General features: G+C 41.7%; 1 protein-coding gene across 5 annotated transcripts in view; it reads left to right on the top strand.

Moving 5' to 3' along the window:
• The first annotated feature begins 11,475 nt into the window (after nucleotides 1-11,475).
• Nucleotides 11,476-23,004, top strand: part of UBQLN1 (ubiquilin 1) — a 79,165-nt gene continuing 67,636 nt past the window's right edge. For 2 of the 5 annotated variants that reach the window (XR_007461772.1, XM_049649669.1), the window contains exon 1: nucleotides 11,476-12,500. Coding sequence is in view for 4 of the 5 variants with exons in the window: in XM_049649669.1 (XP_049505626.1) it covers nucleotides 12,321-12,500 (180 nt within the window). In the remaining variant the exon portion in view is untranslated. The remainder of the gene's footprint in view (nucleotides 12,501-23,004) is intronic. The other 3 variants (XM_049649804.1, XM_049649555.1, XM_049649749.1) reach the window with 3 other exon arrangements.

Here is a 23,004-nt window from a genome sequence, read left to right as displayed (position 1 = left end):
CAGATTCTGTGTCTCCCTCTGTCTCTGCCCCTCCCTTCCTCACTCTCTCTTTCTCTCAAAAGTAAACATTAAAAAAAATTAAAACGAGAATGGCAACAGCAGGGTGCCTGGGTGGCTCAGCCAGTTAAGTACCTGCCTCTTGATCCCAGGTCGTGATCTCACAGTTTGTGAGATCAAGCCCCACATCTTGGGATTCTCTCTCTCTCTCTCTCTCTGCCCCTCCCCTGCTCTCCCCCTGCTCTTGTGCTCAAGCAAAAAAAAAAAAAAAAAAAAAAAAAAAAAAAAAAAAATGGCAACAGTTAAGCTGTCTTTCCCTTAAGTCTATCATGCTAATCTTAGATCCATCCAGAGATGATAGTAAGGGGTCTGAGTTTTTGTTCTTGTGGTTTTGTTTGTTCACAATGCATCCATAAGGAGTTTTGGCCGTCTCAGAGAGATTTTCCTTAGGCAGACCAATTCCTGTGAGAAACCATAAATGAACCATTTTAGATGAGTATTAAGGCTCTTACTGTCCCAGATTGGGTTTACAGTGCTGATGAAGTAACCCCCTGAAGATTGAGAAACATACCCAAAGAAATATAGGTAAATTCTTGCAGTCAGCCCTTCCATCATGGAAAACTTCCCCCTAGCGTTTACGTTGAATTTCGACAACAGGCAGCAGATGCGTCAGAGTGAGGTGGACTCCTCAAAAGAGGTCATCGGCCAAAGAGCACAAACCGCAGCCACGGCTGGGAAAAGTGTCTATGACCTGCCACATTTCCTACGGCTGAACTAGTCTGAGCAAATGATGACTCTGCTGTCTAATGCAGGGCTTTGGGTGGACTGATAAGATTGGAAGTCTGTTTGATTAAGCTGCAATCAGCCACTGCACTTCTTCAAACAAAGACAAGGCACCTTACTTCCAGCACGTAGTCACCCTCCTTACCTGCCTCTTGATCCCTCCCTCCCCCTCTATGCCAACTCAGCTGCTTTAAGGGAAAGGTGATTAGAGGAGAGCCAAGGTTTCCCTGTCACCCAGGAGCACCAAAGGTCTGTGCACCTGACAAGTATGCTGGGCAATTTGGGGGAGGAGAGGACCTCGAACTTGTATGGCTGTGTTGGATACTCGGGCCCAGATGTTACTTTTACGTCTGAATATATAGTAGAAGTTAATGTGGTGTATCCTTGTGTTTCCTCTCCCAAAAGTGCCAGAGGAGATTTTTCTGATTGGAGAGAGCTGCATGTAGAGAAATGCTAGTACCTTCAACGCTCCACAGTTTGAGCTATTAGTCTGATGATTTTGCTGATCAGCGCCTCCTCTTGTAAGAGGTTCTACTTTGGGGTTTGGGACACACCCCTTTTGAAAAGCAGCTGTTGGTTTGCTGCTGAGCTCTTGCTGCTGCAGTGGAAGGCCTGACTGATAAAGGCCTTGCAACTCTCAGCATGACACTCCTATTTTGGGATGGGTCCACTTGGACTGAATGACTGCCAAAGTGAGAAGCGCTCCCTAAGCCTCGCTTATCAAATGGAAATGGTATGTCCAAGATTGATGGTTTCCCCTAAATGCCTGGGTTTGATTCATTGATGGTTTGGCTACACTGAAGCCTGGTAGGTTTCAGAACTGTAACAGCTGTTCAATCTCAGCGTCACCGTGTAGAACCAAAACTGGGGAACTCAGTGGGCAGAATCCAAGGCCACTCTCTTTATCTCTGCCCAATAGTGCTCTTGTTACATTTGTGTGGAGCCTTGGGCTGTTGCCAATGGCCTGGCTCTTTGGTCTGAACTTGGAAAACTACAGGCTGACAGATGGAAAATATCCCCCTTCTTTGGGGACATGAGCTATGGAAACAAATCACAGCTGCTGAGCCAACCACATGGGCCTCTCGTGTGTTAGGTGTCCCTGGAAGGGGCCGTTCTGAGGAGACCAACTAACTAGAGTCCAGCTGCTGACAGAGCTTTGTGCTGGACACAGTCCACACCAATCATGGACCGGGCACAGAGAACAGGAATTAATGTTTCCCACGCAAAGGCTACCACTGCCTGCCAGGATTGGACTCCTGACAAAAGGTGACAGACACATTTGTCTCACAGCAAATGAGGCCATGCCGCATGAGTATGACCCCCACCCACTCCTGGATTACATTAGACTTTTGATCCTCTCCCAGGGCTATTGGTGTACCTCACTGCTGTTGACACTTTAACTTTGGTGTTACTGGTCTAGTCCAATTGACTGACTCTAGTCACACCACATGGCCCTTGAAGTCAACGTGTCATGTGTTAGTCTTTCTGGGCCGTTTGCTGTCTGACAGTGGTATACTTTTTTATTGCAAAAGCCACTCAACAGTGGGCTAATGACCAAGGTACTTAATGGGCTTTCCATGCTTTGTATTATCCCCAGACATCTGGTAGTGTTGAGTGTTGCAACAGTTCACCTCAGAAATCAATTCAGAAAGCTTTCTTACTCTATAGCCCTTACCTCCTCCTAGTTCATATACTTTAGTTGGGGATATTTTGGTCGCTGAATGTGTCTGTCCCCAGAAAGTCATCCTCTCCTCTTGGCCACTTCCTAGATTATGATAAGGAAGAATGGGTGGGTAGAGAGTTTACCTCTACCTACCTACCTACTTTGAAAATCCAGAATTCTGGGGGCCTGGGTGGCTCAGTCGGTTAAGCATCCAACGCTTGTTTTTGGCTCAGGTCATGAACTCAAGGTTTGTGAGTTTGAGCCCCGTGTCGGGCTGTGCACTGACAGTGAGGATCCTGCTTAGGATTCTCTTTCTCTCCCTCCTGCTGCCCCTCCCTCTCTGTCTCTCTCAAAATAAATGAATTAATTAAAAAAAATAATAAAGTTGAAAATCCAGAATTCTAGCCTGGGGCATTCCTGGGCATGATGCTTCTTTCTTTGCCCTAATGGTGATTGCAGGCTGGCCTGGTTGGTGTACCCTCATGGTGACAGCCCAGCCAAAAGGGGGTCTAAGGGATTTAAACTTAATTCTGGTTCAGCTACTTGGATTCTCCTGTTGGACTCACCTGGACCTAGCACATCCAGATAATAACTACCTACCTGAATACATTGCATTCTGACTTCCCCTATAGTGGCCCATGAGGGCCCAGATGGGGAATATAATGGGTCTCCGTAAGTTTTAGGAAAATGTCTTTATCCCTTTTGCACCTTACCCTCTGGACAAAAGGTCTGGGTGTGAGTGTGAGACCATTCGGGAAAAGGTAAAATTCTAGCTACTGGAATAGAAAACACTGGTGTTTTGGTGGTGGATATAAGCAATTCCAGCACCAGGGAAAGAGACATCTTGGACCTTGGGAGGCACAGGAGAGGAAGAGATATTAATAATCTTCCACATTTCCAAGCTGTCTCTGGACCTTTCTTAAGTACTCAGGTGAGGTTCTGCTGAACTAACACTAAATTTAAAGAGCTGCTGGATCAGCTGTGTCCCACCAGACAGCTCTGACCACAAATGATCACCATTCTCCATAGATTTAATAGGCCAATTGAAAATGGCAGGGAATTGCCCAGCTCCTGCACCTTTCTTGCAAAACATCTGTCAACAGGGGCGCCTGGGTGGCTCAGTTGGTTAAGCGTCTGGTTTCAGCTCAGTCACCATCTTGTAGCTCATGAGTTCGAGCCCCTTGTCGGGCTCTGTGCTGACAGCTTGAAGCCTGGAGCCTGCTTCCGATTCTGTGTCTCCCTCTCTCTGCCCCTCCCCTGCTTGCACGCCTGTGCCCTCCGTCTCTGTCTCTCTCAGAAATAAATAAATGTTAAGAAAAACATCTGTCAACACCTCTATCTTTCCCACCCTCATTCCCGTAGCCTTTACTAGTCATTCTGTGGACTGGATGATGCCACCTGGACAAACAGAACAGTTTTGACTAGACTTCATATGTAAGGATTAGACTCAATTCAAACAGAACTAGGACACTGAAGGCCTACCAACCATCTAAGAGGCGACAATGAAGACGCTGCCAACCTGTGCCCCCCAGCTGATGTAGATCACATTTTGGGGGTTCCAAGAATCATAAACATTCTTTCCGGGTAGACCATGTGAGCTCCCAGGACTGTACTTCTTAAGTGGAAGTCAGGAGTTAACTTGCTTGAAGACAACAGTGCCTTGGACCTTAGGGGTGTTCATAAGACAACTTCAGGTGTTTAAGAAAATACCATTAGCATATCACAGAGCCCTCAGCTAACAGGGAGAAATGTCCCAAGTGATGCTGCCCTTGATTGCTTGGAGGAGTTTCTCAGAGAGAACTTGCTACTTATATGTGACCTGTGTGCAGTTATTCTTAAAATGAGAACCACCCAATTAGAAGAGGTGGAACAAAATTTGTCCTGACTTTTGCTGAAGGGATCAATGTATCACATTGGCCCTGGAAGGCATTCAAGTAAGCTTCACCTCACTGCTCGGGGTTGTTATGATTGATATAATTGCCCTAGATTTCCTCCGTGTGGGCCATGGCAGAGTATGTACAATTGCTGATGCATCCCACTCTCCCTAGATTAATACCTTAGGCCAAGGGGAAAAGTCGATACAGAAACAATATCTAGGAGGCAGCCAAAGTAGACCTTGATGGTTTATGGGATTTGTTCAGCTGGTTGGGTCTGGACCCCTGAGGAGTGCAAGTATTAATACTAATGGTTGGCCTCATCCTGCTACTTAGAATCCTGTTGATATCAGCTTTATTAAATGCTATATGAGGGCACCTGGGTAGCTCAGCTGGTTAAGTGTCCAACTCTTGATTTTGGCTCAGGTCATGGTCTCACGGTTTGTAAGATCAAGCCTCAGGGCTCTGAACTGATGGGGAAAAGCCTGCTTGGGCTTCTGTCTTTCTGTCCCTCCCTTTCTTGTTCTCTCTTTCTCTGTCTCTCTCTCTCTCTGTCTCAACATAAATAAACATGTAAATGCTATATGAAACAAGTTGAATGGGTTTTGCCCCAGCCTCTGTGGTCAATTTAATCAGGATGACAGAGTGGCACACTCATGGGAAAGTTGGCTAGAAGCCAAGAAATTGTAGAAACAAGGGGGATATTACTGGGAGATAGCTCTTCATGGGTATCTCATAATTCTGCACATTTTGTGAATATAGGCACTGACTGCATTTGGTGGGCAGTGTAATAACTCCCCCAATATGTTCACATCCTAATCCCCAGAACCTGTGATTCTGGCACTTTACATACAAAAGAGATTCTGCAGTTATGACCCAGGATTCTGAGATGGGGAGATTATCCCAGATTATCTGGGAGGGCCCAATGTCATCACAAGGGTCCTTATAAGGGAGAAAGGAAGGCAGGAAAGTCAGAAACTGACAATGGAAGCAGAGATTGCAGTGATTTGGCCCCAAGCCAAGGAATGTGGGCAGTTTCTAGAGGCTGAAAAAGACAAAGAACAGATTCCCCTCTAGAGCCTCCAGAAGGAACACAGCCTCTGATTTTTGCCCTTTAAGATCCATTTTGGGAGTGCCTGGGTGGCTCAGTCAGTTAAGCGTCAGACTTTAGCTCCGGTCAGTCTTGCAGTTCATGAGTTCGAAGCTGTGTCGGGCTCTGTGCTGACAGCTCACAGCCTGGAGCCTGCTTTGGATTCTGTCTCCTTCTCTCTTTGCCCTTCCCCCACTAATTCTATCCTTCTCTCTCTCAAAAATAAAACATTAAAAAAATTTTTTTAAAAAGATCCATTTTGGACTTCTGTCTTCCAGAATTGTAAAATAGTAAATCTGTGTTGTTTCAAGCCAGTAAATTTGTGGTTGTCACAGCTGCAATAGGAAACTAATACACTGCCTTTGTTCTGGACTAGTTTTTCAAGGGTATTTGTATAGGGAACAGTCTTTGAAGATGTAATATCTCCCCCCCCCCACCCCCCCAGAGCAAAGGGCTGTATGTTTACTGGTCATTTAAAAGATCCAAGTTCCCCATGCTTGAGGTTCCTCTCTTAGAATGCACCCCACTGCATGTGCAGGTGTCACTGGCCCTCTCTGCATCATTCTGCACAAGTTAGGACTTGGGGAACTGGTGCAAGAAAATGTAGATACACCAGCTACTGCTATTGCTGTTAGTAATAAAGTACTTTGTTTCTGACCTAGGAGTCTTGTATCTTCTGCCAGCATTCATGAAATTGTTAGCTTATAAATAGAGGAAAACCTTGGACTGTTCACAATTCTCCATAAATTATAGAACAACTCAGACAAACCATAGTGTTGTTCTGTCTTCACTTTTAACTCACTTGGCAACTGAGATAAGAATTATTTGGATGAAATGGAATGATGAGAAGACTATACACTTAGAAAAGAAAAAAACACTTCTCAGCCTCCTGTGTATGATATCTTCTTGAGTGCTACAGAACTTCCCAACATCCAGAAGCATTTTTGTTCCCCAGAAGCATTTTATCCTCTGGAGTTCCTAGATGATTTGCTTCATACAATAGGTTTTGTACACTTTAGCCTATTTCTCTCTGCCCTCAGAGAGTACCAAAATTTCCCCATGGTTCCTTTGCTTAGTTCACACAAACATAATGGCACACTCTTCATGTAATGTGACCTCCTAGGTCAAGAAACACACTGAAAATACATGTGTGTTGAATAAACTTGTCTTCTGAAAAGAAATCACTGGGCTTGGAATTCCATACAAAATAAAACCAAGCTTGAGTCTAATTTTAAAAATATTTATTGTTGTATTTATATGTGTCCAGGAGAACCTGTCTTACCACTTCTGTAAGATATTCAATGCTCGCCCTAGGGACCATGACTCAGGACAGCAGTAGTACCTGCTCATAAAAGAGGTCAAAGGAGAATAGTCTTAGAACATTTTTAGGCATTTTCATAAGGCCTGAGTAAATTCCAGTCTCCTGATAAGAGCTGTGTGGGTAAAATGCAACAACTGAGGTTAAATGCAAGTTCATAATGGAATCCTGGAAATACTTACCAATACTGGGGAAAATCTATAAGGTTTATCATGAGTTAAACTGACTCAGAACTAAAGAGACTTTGTAGTGGAATATGATTCTTTGTACAGCAGTGGTTCTCAACCAGAGGCAATTTACCTTCTGGGGACATTAGGCAGTGTCTAGAGTCATTTGATTGTCATGATAGGGGTATGTTGGGCTGGGAGTGCTACTACTGGCATCTAGTGAGTAGAGGTCAGGATGCTGCTAAATGTCCAACAATACACACACACACAATAAAGAACTGTCTGGCCCTAAATGTCAGTGGTGTCAAGGTTGAGAAACCCTGCTGTACAGGAAGGATAGGGGCGCCTGGGTGGCTCAGGTCATGATCTTGCAGCTTGTGGGTTCAAGCCCTGCATTGGGCTCTCTGCTGTCATCATGGAGCCTGCTTCAGATTCTCTATTCTCCCTCTCTCTGTGTCCCTCCCCCACTGGCGCGCTCTCTCTCTCTCTCGCTCTCTCTCTCTGAAATATTTAAAAAAAGTAGTGAGTCTGGCGTGTTTGAATGGCTCAGTTGGTAGAGTCTCAAAGTCATGAATTCCAGCCCCAGGTTGGGTATAGAGATTACTTTAAAAATAAATAAATAAAAGTTGAAATTTTTAAACAGTGAGGCTGGTGGTAGAATCATTCTGTGTCTTGGCTGTGATTATGGTTCTCCAAATCAATACATTGGCTAAAACTGCATAGACCCACACAAACACACCCATACACAAATGAATGCAGGTTAAAAAATATAATGAAAACTGACTATGGCATGCAGTCTAGTTGAGGTCAATTTCCTAGTTTGATATTATGCAGCAATTTAAGATGTCACCATTAGGGGGGAAGCTGGGTGAAGGGTACCTGGGACTTTTTGTACTATTTGTGCAACTTCCAATGAGTCTGTAATTATTTCAAAATGAAAAGTAAAAATATAGCAAGACTAGAACAAAATAAGGACCACAGGGGTATTCTTCGGAGGCTGGCTGTATCTCCCTCTCTTGTGCACTGCTGGCCCTCTCTCTGCTTCTGTATGTTATGCAGTGCCTGGCACAGCTGTGGGATCCTACTTGGCAGCCTTTCTTCAAAGTTTGTGGTGGCTGTATTTCACCCAGTGGTCTACAGTTTCAGTTGGCAAATCAATAAAGTAAGCACCTCTCATCGCTACTGCCTCTTCCTCAGCCCTAACGCTCAGAAACTTATTGAATGTTTTACTCCATTCCCTTTGATTTTGAAGCAGCCCTGGAGAGAGTTGCAGACCGTTCCTAGGCTGTGGACCACACTGAGAACAGCGCTCTAGCAGAATTCCTATTTCTCAGCACTGCGTCTTTCTTATGATGCTGCCCCTCTTAACACACTTAACAAAATCATACCGATTCCTTAAGGCTGGCTCAAATAATCTCCTTCAAAATTCTGACTCACCCACTTTGCCCTTCCTTATCCCAGACGGGAATGAATAATGTTTCCTTCCTCTGAACCTATTGCAAAGCAGTTTCAAGGTATGTATGTACAGATCTATTATCTTTCTATGTGTCACTATGCCATAAATCTTGGGAAAGACAAAGGTGTATAAAATGATCTATTGCTCCAAATGAATTTCCTCTCCAGTAGAAACAACAATTCAGTTCAATGGTAAATGCTCTCATGCCAAGAAATTAGTTTGAGCATTGGGGTGAGCATTCAAGGACCTTGTCTAATAAAGGAGATGTACACACAATTCAGTGTAATACAAGGCATGACACCAAAAAGGTAATAAAGCTATATGGAAATACAGAGTACTTAGAGAAAATTTCTAATAAAAAAAAGTTATCAGGGATAAATTGATAGGGAAAGTCACATTTCAGGTGAGGCAGCAAGGGTGGGTAAAACAATGGGGTCAGTGTGAGAGGGAGGGATTTCTACTTGCAGTGAAATTGTTGCATTGAAGCCTTGATTCAGGAAAGTACGGGACAAGTTTGGAGAGCTTAGTGGACTTGCTTACTTGGGAGGAAGTTATGAATGAAAAGCAAGGTCTTTTGGCCAGAAAGAGCCCTGAACACCATGGCACAACATTAGATATTATTCTAAAACTTTGGTGAGAGCTAATTAAAATTTTTTTCCAGGTGTCATAACCAAAGCTTAGTGGGAGAAGGATAAGATGGCACCAACAGAGGAGGTCGGAGACTTTACACTGAGGCAGAGGAGCCTCTGTAGGAGGTTATTGCTGTAATAATCTAGGCCAGAGTTCAGGAGTGTGTGAACTAGACTGATAGCAGGAGAAATAGTTATAGATAATAGAAGCTATGTTACAAGTGATGAATTGGTAAGTGAATTGTTCTAATAATTATGGAGGATCAGAGAAAAAAAAATTGATTCTGTTGGCCTGGGTGTTCAAGGAAGGTTTTAGAGAGGAGGCAGTGATAACGGGCACAATGTGTGTGTGTGTGTGGGGGGGTCTAAGGACTTAAAGAACAATCAGAGGTGAGAAAAGTATAATGTACAAGTGCTTCTAACAGGTGGTAATAAACATGTCTGACTGCAGTGGAGTGTATCTACAAGGTAATGGGAGTGAAACTTGACAGACTAGGAGTTACTTGTGAAAGGCTTTGAATTTCTAGTTAAGAAGCTTCGGCTTGGTGTACCTGGGTGGCTCAGTTAAGCGTCCCACTCTTGATTTTGGCTCAGGTTCGTGACGCTGACCATGCGGAGCTTGCTTGGCATTCTCTCTCTCTCTGCCCCTACTATACTGCCCTCTCTAAAAAAAAAAAAAAAAAAAAAAAAAAAAATGTGTGCTCAATGAATTTGTGTTGATTGAATTAATTGATTCATTTTGTCAAGGAAGAATTCTTCCACCATAGGATAACCTTTTATCTTATACTTTAAGTTTGGTTATTAGGACCAACAAATAGGGACCTATTCAGTTAAAGCTGGCTCATATCAGCTGATGAGAACTCACTGAAAGAGTTTCAGGAACTTTGTCAGCAAGTTGACCTCAAGGTGGTAGCTTGAGATGGGCCATTTTGCAAATATTTACATCAAGGAAACTGCCAAACGCTATAAATCAAAGCTTGTTTTCTGGAGAGTTGGTCATTAAACATTTACCAGCATGTCACTGCTATCTCCCCCACTTCTACTTCCCATCCAACCAGGCTCTAGGTTTTCTGAGGACAGAGACCGCGTCTTCTTTGTCTTGTATTCTCAACATACTATTTGGACATTAGTCATGGGCAATTAATATTTATAGAATAAATGAAATATGCTCATGTAATTTTTCTCTAGACTGACCATTTAATTAAAAAAAATTATTTAGAAGAAAATACCTCAAGTAGGCATGTAGACGCTGTGGTTCCAATAAGATCCTTTCCTGTGGTTCAGATCAGATCCTATGCCTGTTTTTGTTAAGTGGCTTTAGAACACAGCCACTTATTCACGTGTGTATTGTCTATGGCTGCTTTGTGCTACAGGGCAGAGGCAGAGAATGTATGCCCTGCAAAGCCTAACATACTTACTATCTAGTCTTCCCTGAAAATTTACTGATCCCTATTCATACCCCCACTGCCAACGGTTCTTTCAAAGGTAAGATTACCTCTAAAAGGTGGCATAATAATTATACTGTATATTCTTAGAAATAAATTATTTTATTTCATAAATTGTGCACATACATCATTTTTTAGAAATTAGACATAGATAATTACAGAGCAAGTTCGTAAGTGCAGGGTTAGAGATAGTGATTGGTTGTCCAATGGAACTTTCTACCTTGAGAAGTAGTGATTACCTCACACCTAGGCGTATGCAAGTAGTCACCCTTCAGCAGTGGGTGTCCTTCAGCAGAGAGCCTTGAATAACCTCACCTTATTGAACAATGCTGCCAGAAATTTAGTTGATGTCAAATGACGTCTACATTGCAATTTATTCTTTCAGAACTTCTCTTACGCCCACATTCCAAAGGGGTTCTGCTAAAAGGTAGTCTTCACGTGGCTGTTTATCCCCGGATGAGTTGGACTGTTTAAAAACAGAAATGCAGAATGTCTTTGTATAGTTGAGTCACAGAGGGCTGTCAGGGTTTCCATTTGCGCAGTACTGATTAATAAAGTTAACGTCCTGGGTTCCATATTCCTTACAAGTCATCTTTAAAGACAAATGATGACGTCATTTCAAAATCAGAATTCTCCCGGTAAAAATAATAAACATATTTCTTATTTGTACCCATGCTGAAAACAATTTCCCAACTGCTATTACTGACAACCAGAGTCGGAACTGCAGCAGTTAATCTAATTTGACAGACTATAAATTGAACATCTCGGCTACATTAAACTGCCCCAGTTGGGTGGGCAGTCCGGGGGCACCATCCTGTTTCTGTCCCGTATCTTTTGAGGGCTGGTGTTTACAGAGAATTTGGGGCGCTCGCGCAGGGCTGTCAGGAGAGGCCACTGTCAACAGAGGTGGCCTGATCGCCAGACCAAACCCGGCTGACCCGAGGGCGAGACGCCCTGGCGGTGGAGCAATGACTCCGCAGGATTGCGCAGGGTGGCTACGGCTTCTACTCCATTTTCCCTTTCGTTATGAAGAGGATCATTCTTCCATTAACTCAGCTTCCAACTCCCGCGCACGGGGCAGTAAGATCAAGCATTTTAAATCCTACAAGTAGGCAAATGGAAAGATGTGAAGTAACAGCACACCTCGCCTGCATTTTCACTCCCCACCCGTCGAGGTACCGGCAGCGCGCACTGGTGAGGCGAGCGTGACGCCGCGGGGAGGGGCTGGGCACGGCCACCGCGGGGTATGAAGGGGGCGGGGGACACGACCTGGACCACCAGCGCGCAGGCGCACCTGCGGCTACAGCGCCCAGTGGTCGAGCCCCCTTTCTAGTAATTTCGCTAGTCGTGAGGTCATCACAGCGCGCCGTTACAGTGCTTCCCAGAACCCCCTACCTAATTTTTTTGGCGAAGGGAATGAAATGAAAGACCTGACTTCTCCCACCCCAATTTGCTTTTAGTCCTCCATTCTGGCTGCGCCCACCGTCTGAGCAATGGAGCGGGAGAGGGAAAGTAAAGCAGCCGGAGCTGGAAGCAGGGCCGGCCGGGCATGACTCGGCGACGCCGCCAGCTGAGTTACCCGGCGTGCCCCGCGCGGCGCCGGCCGAGGGACGTGGGGGGAGGGGCGGGGAGGAGGAAGAGCGGCGGCGGCTGCGGATGTCGCTGCGACCGAGCGGCGTCTGAACACACGGCGGCTGCCGAGCGCCCGTCCCGGGCCTGCGCCGGAGCCTACACCGAGCTCCGCGGCCCCTCGCCTGCCAGGGCGGCCCTGCACCCGTTGTCACTGAGGCGGCGTGCCCAGCATTCTCCACTGCCCGGGCCGGCCGGCTCTGCCGTCTGCTGGCTCCCCCTCGCTCGCCCGCTCCCTCCTGCGCGCCTGAGTCACCGCCGCCGCCGCCATGGCCGAGAGTGGTGAAAGCGGCGGCCCTCCGAGCTCCCAGGACAGCGCCGCCGCGGCCGAAGGTGCCGGCGCCCCCGCGGCCGCTGCCTCCGCGGAGCCCAAGATCATGAAAGTCACCGTGAAGACCCCGAAGGAGAAGGAGGAGTTCGCCGTGCCCGAGAATAGCTCCGTCCAGCAGGTGAGGGCCGCCCTGGCCTCGGGCCCGGGTGGGGGTGGCGGCAGGACCTCCGCCCGCGGCGGGAGGAGACGGTTTCGGAAGGGCCTGGGAAGGGATCGTCCCCCCGAGGTGCGCTCGGCCCCTCTCGCGGGTGTCCTCCCGAATTAGATCACACCCAAGTGTCTGGGTGTGCTTCTTGGGACACCGCAGAGGCTTGTGGCGGGGCCCCGCGGCCTGTTTGTGGGACGCGCCGACGCCGCTTCCCTCCGCGCCCTCCTCCTGCTCCAGCGTCCGCCGACCACCAGCCTCCTCCCCCAGCTCCCCGCCCCCCGCCGCCTCCCTCCGGCTCCTCACAAAGGAAAGGGACCACCGCCGGGCTCCGGGCGGGGTGGAGGCTGGGCTAGGGCGAGGGTTCGCTCTAGCCTCCTCTGCGGTTTTGTCTCATGAATTAAAAAAAAAAAAGGGGGTGGGGGTGGAGTGCTCATTGTTTTACCTGCCTGCGGGTTTAGGCAGATTTTGGGGTGGGGAGCACGTGTACCTTTAGTTTTGCGTTTTGATTGCTGCAATTGCTACCTTTCAATCTTCAAGAAAAAAATTAACCGTGACGTAGAAATCGCTTTCAGTCTCACATCTTAATAGTACTAGGTTTGAGGAGAAAGGTGGATGACTTTCATTGATGACTTGCTGTTTTCTTTTTAGTATATTTATCTATCATCCCTTAGGTGCTAGTCGTTGGGAAGGTTTTTGTTTGCTTTTAGAGGGATGATAGCCACGTTTTGCAGATACTAGCAGTTACAATCGAATAAAAGAACAAAATTGGAGTTAATAGAGAATATCACCAAGTAACTTACTACGTAAAATCTGTTCAGGTATACAAACTTTGCTGTTTAATTAAGAATCTTGAAGAATTCAACAAATTCGTTTTAGCTTTTTGTTGAATATACATCTCAGAGTATTTCCCATAATTGTCGAATGGATCCCTGATCATCTCAGATAATGTGAACAGGTTCTGAGGAACCAGTTCCTGAAATGTACCTATAAGTCCCCTCCCCTACCCCCAGTGAACGATTGGGATATTGGTTTATATAGTTCTGAAAGGTGGTGTGTTTTGTAAAGCAGTAAATAGACTGTGTCATCAAGTGAGAAACTTTTATCACCTACTCTGAATCACCTTTTTTTTTTTTTTTGTATTCTATAAAAATTTCCCTTAACATTTTTGTATTTTCCAACATACAGGAAAGTTGAAAGAATTGTACAGTGAACATTCCTGATGTTCGTCACCTGCAGTTGACATTTTGCTGTATTTGCTCTATCACACAACTAATCATTTAATAGTCACTTTTATTTTTTGGATGCATTTCAGAGTAAGTTGCAAATATTAAATGCTTTTCACACATACATACACCTGTGTCATTCAAAGCTGTAGAACTTTATAATTCTCAAGATGTAGAACTTTATAATTGACTAGAAATTTCCTTCTTGCTCTTTGCCAGTCCCTTCAGTCACTCCCCTCCATCCACCACTGTTTTGATTTTTTTTTTGCCATTAGTTTTCCCTGTTCTGCAACTTCACAGAAGATTTTTTCAGTCAGCATAATGTTTTGAGATTAATTCTTGTGTGTGCTTTCAATTTCTTTTTATTGCTTTGTTTTCCACTGTATGAATACATCATAATTTCTGCAGTCTCTTGTTGAGGACTACCTGGGTTGCTTGTGGTGGGTTGCTGTGAACACCCATGTACAACTTTTGTTGTTGTTGGACAGATGCGTTTTCTCTTGTAAAATACTTAGAAGTGGAATGACTGGGTGATAGGATAGTTGTAGCTTTAGATTTATAAGCAGCCATGTTTTTAAAAAGAGCTTCTATCAACTTACAGTTCCACCAAAGGTGCTTGGGAGTTCCTGTTGCTCCACATCCCTGCCAGCATTTGATAGTGTCAGTCTTTTTCATTTTAGCTTTTCTAGTGTGTGTGTAGCCATATTATCTCTTGAAGCCCTGGGGTCTTCTTTCTAGGATTCCTAGTTCAGGTTTCTACCTTCCTACCTGCTTTCAGCATTTTATTGTATAAGCTAAGAAAAAAAATCAGTATTTTATAAATAGAAAAAATCATTTAAGTCTTTTGATGATGTTCTGTCTGTAGGATTGTTTTTACATCTTGTGACGGTGAAGTTAGAATTTTAAATTCTGTGGATATTTTATTATTTATTAAAAAAAATTTTTTTTAATGTTTATTTATTTTGAAGGACAGAGAGAAAGAGCCATGAGCAGGGGAGGGGCAGAGAGAGAGGGAGACAGAGAATCTGAAGTGGGCTCCAGGCTCAGCTGTCAGCACAGAGCCTGATGTGTGGCTTGAACTCCCGAGCCATGAGATCATGATCTGAACCCAAGTCAGATGCTTAACCTACTGAGCCACCCAGGTGCTCCAAATTCTGTGGAAATTTTAATTTTTCTATTCTGTCACCAAAGTAAAATTTTGATAAAATTAAAGCTTTTCCAAAGCAACTTACTCTGATGGCAGTGGAATTTTTATTCTGAAAAATGCTTTATATTGAAGCAGAAAACATGATAAAAAACACGTGACACTGCATCAAGAACCTGAAGACAAGTTAAACTGTCTTGTGGGGTCTAACTATATGTGTTAAGGAAAACACAAGAAAATATGTGAGTATAAGAAAAGCAGTTTTCAGATGATTTGTAAAATTCTACTTGAAGCACAATAAAGTATGTCATTTTGTACCTTAAATTTTTCTTAGAGGGTTTAATAGATTTAAACTATATGTTACAGATTAAAATTTGTCATTAAAATATATTTGATGATACTAAGATTCCATGTTCAGTAAAAAATTGGGAAATATTTCAAACTGAAAAATTTAATCTTAGAGATAAAGATAGAATTCTAAAAGGAGAGCATTGAAGGCATAGGTTTTCTGTCAGGCAAATTCCGTATTCTACAATTTGGAATCTTTTTCAGTAAGTGTTTCTGTGTAATGTAAATTCTGTTAGTACATTATGCTGAAATGGTATTTATATGAATGTTCTAATAATTGGATAAAACTAAGCTTTCTGGGTCAGTTGTAAAATATGTTGTCAGGTAGTAACTAATTTTCCTGTTTTGCCCTCAGGTTCTGTTTGAGTGTGTATAACCAACAGGCAGAAACAGGATACCTTAATACAGTTGGTATTTAATATTACTTGTTTGGGGTTGATAACAACACTTTTTTAAAATTAAAGGGACATTTACTTTTCAGCGAGCAGTCAATTGAGTAATGTTTAAATTTCTAACTAAAGGTAGTTAGAATGTGAACTTACCTGTGTGTTTCAAGGTGGTTTTGTTAATAGGGGTTTACATAAGTAGATAAAAAAAATAGTTTAAGTGTATAGTGGCACAAAGTCCCTGTGTATGAGATTATTTTTCTATTAATTATTCGTTTTCTGCTATGGGAAATAGTTTGAGGACCTCCAAATGTCAACAAGTGAGAGGAAGTCCAGAATGGGGGTCGGGGGCGCACGCACGTGTGTGTGTGTGTGTGTGTGTGTGTGTGTGTGTGTGTGTGAATGAGTCATTAAAATTAGTGCAGAGAATGGACAGGAGCTTCCAGGGAACATCTAACTAGCTTGTTCTGGGATTCTGTAAGCCCTCTAGGTTGTAGTGTAAGATGGTGAAATACAGTTACCTGAAATATTCAGGCAGCCTATATTCAAGTTTTAGAAAACATTTTCAGGGCACCCGGGTGGCTCAGTGGTTAAGTGTCTGACTCTTGATTTTGGCTTAGGTTGTGATTTCACGGTTCATGAGATCGAGCCCCACATTGGGCTCTGCACTGACAGCGCAGAGCCTGCTTGGAATTCTCTCTCTTCCTGTCTCTGACCTTACCCTGCTCACATGCGGCTGCATGCGTGCTCTCTCTCTCTCGCAAAATAAAGTTAATTTTTTTCATCACTTGAAACTTTTAGAAAACTATCAGTGTAACATAAATATTGTATTGCATATAATTGAGCCTTATCTTGCTAAGGGAAATTGCAGTGTATCAGGGTCATTATTATAAACATTGAACATTATACTTTATGATGGGTCCAGAACTGTGCTGTCCACTTTGGTACTACCAGCCCATCTGGCTGTTGAATGCTTAAAATATGGTTGAACTGTTTTGGAATGTGCTGGAAGTGCTAAAATACAGCAGATTTTGAAAACCTGTGCCTGGCTTCTATCACTTAATGTTTTCAAGGTTCCTTCATGTTAAAGCATTTATTGGTTCTCCCTTTTTATTGCTGAATAATATTCCACTGTGTGGGCATATATCACATTTTATTTCTCCATTCATCAGTTAATGAACATTTGGGTTGTTCTTTTTGACCATTCTAAATAATGCTCTGTGAATAACTCAGAAGGTTTTGTGTGGACATCTGTTTTTGTTGAGTGTGTACCTATGAGTGGAACTGCTGGGTCATGTTGTAGCTCTATGTTTAACTTTTGAGGAACTGCCAAACTATTTTCCAAAGTGGCCGTACCATTTTATATTTCCACCAGCTATGCATGAGGATTCCATTCCCTGTAACATTTGTTATTGTCTGTCTTTGATTATCACCATCCTAGTTGGCTGTGAAGTGGTACCTCATCGTGATTACTTGGCTTCCTATTGCGCAAACAGCAGTTCTCAGTGTGGTCTGGGGGGGTCCCCAGTACCCTTCTAAGAGGATCATGAGATCAAAACTGTTTTCATAAGATTTCTGTTATTTGTATTTCTCACTCTAATTCTCTCAAAAATCAACAACACTTTTTCAGAAGCTGTAAGATGTGGGATATTGCAACAGATGTGAAAATCCAGTTGTCTTCTGTTATGAGACTAAAGTAATCTGCAAAAATTTAAAACTATGCTACTCTTCACACTGGGGAAATAGAGTTACTTTTTATAAGAATGTTATTTATATTGACATGTAATGAATTTATTATTTTTAAATGAATATTTAAAGATGCCTCAGTTTTAATTTTTAATATAGCAAACATCAGTAGATATAACCTGCATAAACAAAAACTCAGGTTTCACATTTACAAAGTGGTATATCCTAAACCAAAAATTGTTAGAAGGAGAGCATCTAATAGATTAAATAGGTACTTACAACATTGAGGATTGACTCCGCTAAGTTGTCATTTCCTCTTGCCTAGAAACTTACAGTAGCTTGTTGGTGAGTCTCCCCACTTCTCTGGCTGCTCCCTCCCAGACATTCATTCACTCCTACAGCAGCCTCTGAAAAAAACTTTAATCAGATCATGTTACCCTCTACTTGAAACTTATAGCTCCCCATTGATCTTAGACTTTCATAACATGGCCTTGAGGCCCTATGTGCTCTCCTGCCAGGAGAGCACACCCCTGATCTTATACTCTTCATTGACCCAGAGTTGGTAGGAAATGGTCAGGTGGGGATTTTTCTCTTCCACAGTTGTCAGCAACATCTGAGTTCTACCTACCTCTCCATTCTGATGTGTTCTTTCCTCCTTGGTAGCTTGACTCTTGTCATACCAACTTTTTAGTTCCTTGACCGTGTTGTTACATTTTTTCCCTGCCTCAGGACTTTGCAGTTTGTTCTTGCTACCTGGAATGCCTCCTACTCTGCCTCTTCCCACTCATCCCTTAATTTCCATGCAAAGATCACTTTCTCAGAGAAGTATCCTTGATTGTCTAGACTAGATTGGTATTCCCTGTTGTATTTTTTCACAGCACTCTGTTTTTTGGTCGTAATTCATCAAAATTTAGTATTTATGTGATTATTTGATTAATGCTTGTTTCTAAAACTAAAACTAAAGACAAATGTGTGATTGTTCATCATTGTTATCAAAGCCTAGCACATAGTTTGGGCTCAGTAAATATTTGTTTACAAATGAATCTAGACCATTATGCACAATAATAGGTATTTAATAATAGCTGCCAGTTATTGAGCCTTTATTGGGTGCAGTATATACATAACCTCATGGCTTCCTGCCCTTCTCACAGCTTTGTCTTAAACTGCTCTTCTCTTAGGTTACCACTTTCCAAGCACAACTCTTGAGTGCTTCAGAATGTTCCACTTGTTTCTGGTTGCTGGAACGTAATTCTTCTAGAATAGCTTTTCTCAGCTGATCATCTCCATCTGAACCACAGAACACAGAATGACTGTCGTGTGATTATCCATTTTTCTCAAAGATTGTTCATAAGTAATACAATTTTAAATGCATAGGAAAGAAGTTAATACAGTCAGTGGTGTGCTGGTAAATGTTTGTCAACCACTTCTTCAGGAAAGTCAGCACTGAATTGTAGTGTTTGCTGATTATCACGGTGTAAATACTCTTACCCTGTCAGAAATTAAGCTACCAATATTAAAACTGGCTCTCAAAATTCCTGAAAACTTAGCAGTCTGAGCTGGTAGGAGCTATTGATTACAGTGGATAGATAACCTTAAGTTATATGGATACCTGCCTTAAGGTGTCTATATGGTGCTTTAAGGTATCTCTATATATAATTGGAGGCGCAACTATACTGGGCCTTCATGTCCATTTACTTATATTATTATTAATGATTGCTTTCAGAGTGACCATATGATCCACAGAACTGAAAATATTTATTCTCTAGCCCTCTACAGAAAGTTTGCTGACTTCTGCCTTAAGGCATTAGGGCTTACTGTTCTAGATCTTGTCACATTAGTGCTCAAAACCTTTCTCACTAGAAAATTTTACCATGGCTTACGTATAGTGTTGTTCAGTAGAAATTTAATGTAAGCCTCATGTAACTTAAATTTTTCATAGTCACTTAAAAGAACAGTGAAAATTTTTTTTATTGTGGTTAAAATACACTTAACCATTTTTTAAATAGGTTTTCTTAACGTTCATTTTTAAGGGAGGAAGGGAGAGAGAGCGCGCGCCCCTATGTGTGGGGGAGGGGCAGAGAGAAGAATGAGACACTGAATGGGAAGCAGGCTCCAGGCTCTGAGCTCAGAGCCCAACATGGGGCTCAAACTCATGAGCCATGAGATCATGACCTGAGGTGAAGTTGGATGCTCAACCGACTGAGCCACCCAGGCACCCCTTAAATACACTCAACCATTTTTAAGTGTGTAATTCAGTGACATTTTTGTACAACCATTACCACCATCCGTCTACAGAATTCTTTTCATCTTGCAAAACTGTACCTTATTTATTAAACAATAACTTTATATTATTCAACAATAACTACCCATTCCCCTCCCACCAGCCCCTGGCAACAAGCATCCTACTTTCTGTCTCTGAATTTGACTACTCTAGGTATCTCATAAAAGTGGAATCATAAGTATTTGTCCTTTTAAGACTTATTTCACTTTGTATAAAGTCCTCAAGTTTCATCACTGTTGTAGCAGATGTTAGAATTTCCTTCCTTTTTAAGGCTGAATAACACTGTATTGTAGGTACTTGCCACGTTTTGTGTATCCATTCATCGGTTGATGGACACTTGCATTGGTCTACCTTTTGGGTATTGTAATTTTAATAATATGTTTTGTTTAATCCAGTGTATCCTAAATATCATTTCAACATGTAAATAGACTTTAAGAATGAGATATTTTACCTTTTTTTCATACTAAGTCTTCAAAATTTGGTGTGTATTTTATACTTACAGCACATCTCAATTTGGACTAGCCACATGTGGCTAGAGACTTCTGAATCACATAGCACAGCTAATAGAGTCTTCATGTTTTGCTCCCTGCCAATCTCTTCTCTATTATTCACTGCATTTCAGCCATCTGTATGTCTTTCTTACCCCAAATATCACTCACTAGCTCTTTGCCTCTCTGGAGGCCTTTAACAATGCTGCTAATGATAGTAACATAATAGCTAGTATTCTAGGCTTATCAAGGTGTAATACAGTACCTTTTTTTTTTTAAGTTTCACAACTTTATTTTATTTATTTTTTAAATGTTGATTTATTTGAGAGAGAGTACAGGTGCCTGTGCACACCCGAGCAGGGGAGGGATAGAAAGACGGGATCCCAATCAGGCTCTGAAGTGTCAGTTTGGAGCCCGATATGGGACTTCATATCACGAACTGTGAGATTGTGACCTGAGCTGAAATCAAAAGTCAGGCTCTTAACCCACTGAGCCACGCAGGAGCCCCAAGTTTCACAACTTTATGATGAAAGTATTATTTACCCCCTCCCCCTTTTTTTTAAATGAAGAAACAGACTCAGGTTGATGTGATCAAATTCATTTACCTATTAAATAGTGGAGCCTAGATTCAAACCCAGTGACTAACTTTGGAGCTCACACCTAACCACTACTCCAGGCTGCCTTGACTTTTCTCTGGCTGGATTTAGAGCCTTAAAGTTTACTTATTTATATTTTAAAAAGGTTTTATTTAAATTCTAGTTAGTTATTATACAGTTTAGTTAACATATTATTAGTTTCAGGTGTACAATACAATGATTAAAATTTATTTAAATGTTTATCAGAGTTTGATTGGATTTACCAGTTTATCAGAGTTTGATTGGACTTAACAATCAAACTTACCAATTATTTGTGATACCATTTTGTGATTATATGGACTTTATCCTCCCTACCCCATACTGAATTTGCAGGGGTAGGGGCTGTCTTGCTTACCTCCTAATCCCATGGTGCTTGGCACATACTGAGTAATACTGGTATTTATTGAGTGAGCAAATAGTGTTTTAAAGATTTATTTGCAATATTTTGTACTTATTTGAGGATATTTTTAACTGTGATTTGTTTACAAAAACGTGATGTTTATTTTTAGTGTAATTAAATGTCTAATGGCATTATTTCAGTTTTTTCTGTGAGAACAGCTTCCACTATTTAAAAATATTTTTCATTAAATTCGGATTGGAATTTTTTTAGGGACTAAAGTTGATATCATCTGTAAATCTGTTTGATGCAAAAAGTTTTGGGTTAGCATACAGAACATTCCATTCATTATAGGTATGATAATGTGTATATGTGTGTTCCTTTGATTTGCAGAATATTTTCATTACCCTAGAAGATCAGAACTCTGTTTTTTCCAGGTAGATTTTGCTATTATGAGCTAGTTTGATGTCTTCTAGATATGACAACATAGACTGCTTGGTTTACTTACTTACTGGTTAAGCAGCTGCTATAGATTCTAGACTTGGGTGTAATGGATTTGGTAAAAAATTTCATAGCTTTTAAACTCTTGGAGATTCTGCCTAGAAAAGTATTTATCTGTGTACTCATATATAATATTCTATTTATTCTTGTTAGGCAGATGGATCGTTACCCACACTTTACTGTCTTCACTTGTTTGTGGTCTTTCCATATTGGCATATGTGGAACGAACTTATTCCACTATTATTTATTTATTATTCATAAAAGTTTTGTTAGTATTTTGAGAAAGGGGGAAATGTATATTGGCATATTAATGTAAGTATATTGAAATGTGGTCTGCAGTTTGGAGAGAACATGGACTCTGGAATTGGAGAGATCTTTGAGCAAGGTGCTTTTACCTTTGAGCCTCATTGGCAACATTTTTTTTTTTTTGATTTAACTTTATTTTTTATTTTTTAAAATTTACATCCAAATTAGTATATAGCGAAGCACTGATTTCAGTAGATTCCTTAATGCCCCTTACCCATTTAGCCCATCCCCCCTCCCACAACCCCTCCAGTAACCCTCAGTTTGTTCTCCATATTTATGACTCTCTTTTGTTCTGTCCCCCTCCCTGTTTTTATATTATTTTTGTTACCCTTCCCTTATGCTCATCTGTTTTGTCTCTTAAAGTCCTCATATGAGTGAAGTCATATGATTTTTGTCTTTCTCTGACTGACTAATTTCACTTAGCATAATACCCTCCAGTTCCATCCACATCATTGGCAACGTTTTTAACATGTGATATAATACTTGCTTCACTAGATTGTTTGGAGGGTTTCATGAGATAATATGTATAAAGTACCTGGCTCAGAGTTACATGCTCTACTTGTATTGGTTTCATTCCTCCTTCACCCTTTTGTTTGCTAGTGAATGGAGTCTTAGTTTTTTACAGTAGAAGGAAGCTTTAATAGTATCCTAGCATGTGAATAGTCGAACATTTAGTTTGCTATTCTTTGTCAGATTTAAATCATAGAGACTCTTAAAAATATTTTATGTATTTTATGTAAAAATATTTTATGTATATTTTATAGATAATGTATCATAATATTTATGGCTGAGTGTTCAATTTTATAAGAAGGTGCCCTTTTCCTATGTAGTTGTCTGTATCGTTATTTCTCATACTTGACATCTTTGTGTAAGATTTATGCAATGTTTTTTAATGAGAATACTAACAAGGTTACTCAGACAGACATCAGGTATTTGGAGAGAGAGATAGAGATGAGCTATTACATAAGATGATTTATTGAATATGGAGTTTTTTCAAGAGATCTTAGCAATATTGAATGAGGAACTGATTGCAAGACTTGGTGACTTAGAAAACACATAGCAAATGTTTGAATGCAGTATATTAGATAACTATTTAGAAAATTCTTGCTGAATGCTATTAATATGTGGTTCTGCAAGAA

This window comes from Panthera uncia, chromosome D4, assembly GCF_023721935.1.
Source record: "Panthera uncia isolate 11264 chromosome D4, Puncia_PCG_1.0, whole genome shotgun sequence".
NCBI classification, from domain to species: domain Eukaryota; kingdom Metazoa; phylum Chordata; class Mammalia; order Carnivora; family Felidae; genus Panthera; species Panthera uncia.
Note: the sequence above shows the minus strand (reverse complement) of the source record. Positions and strands in the feature narration are given on the sequence as shown.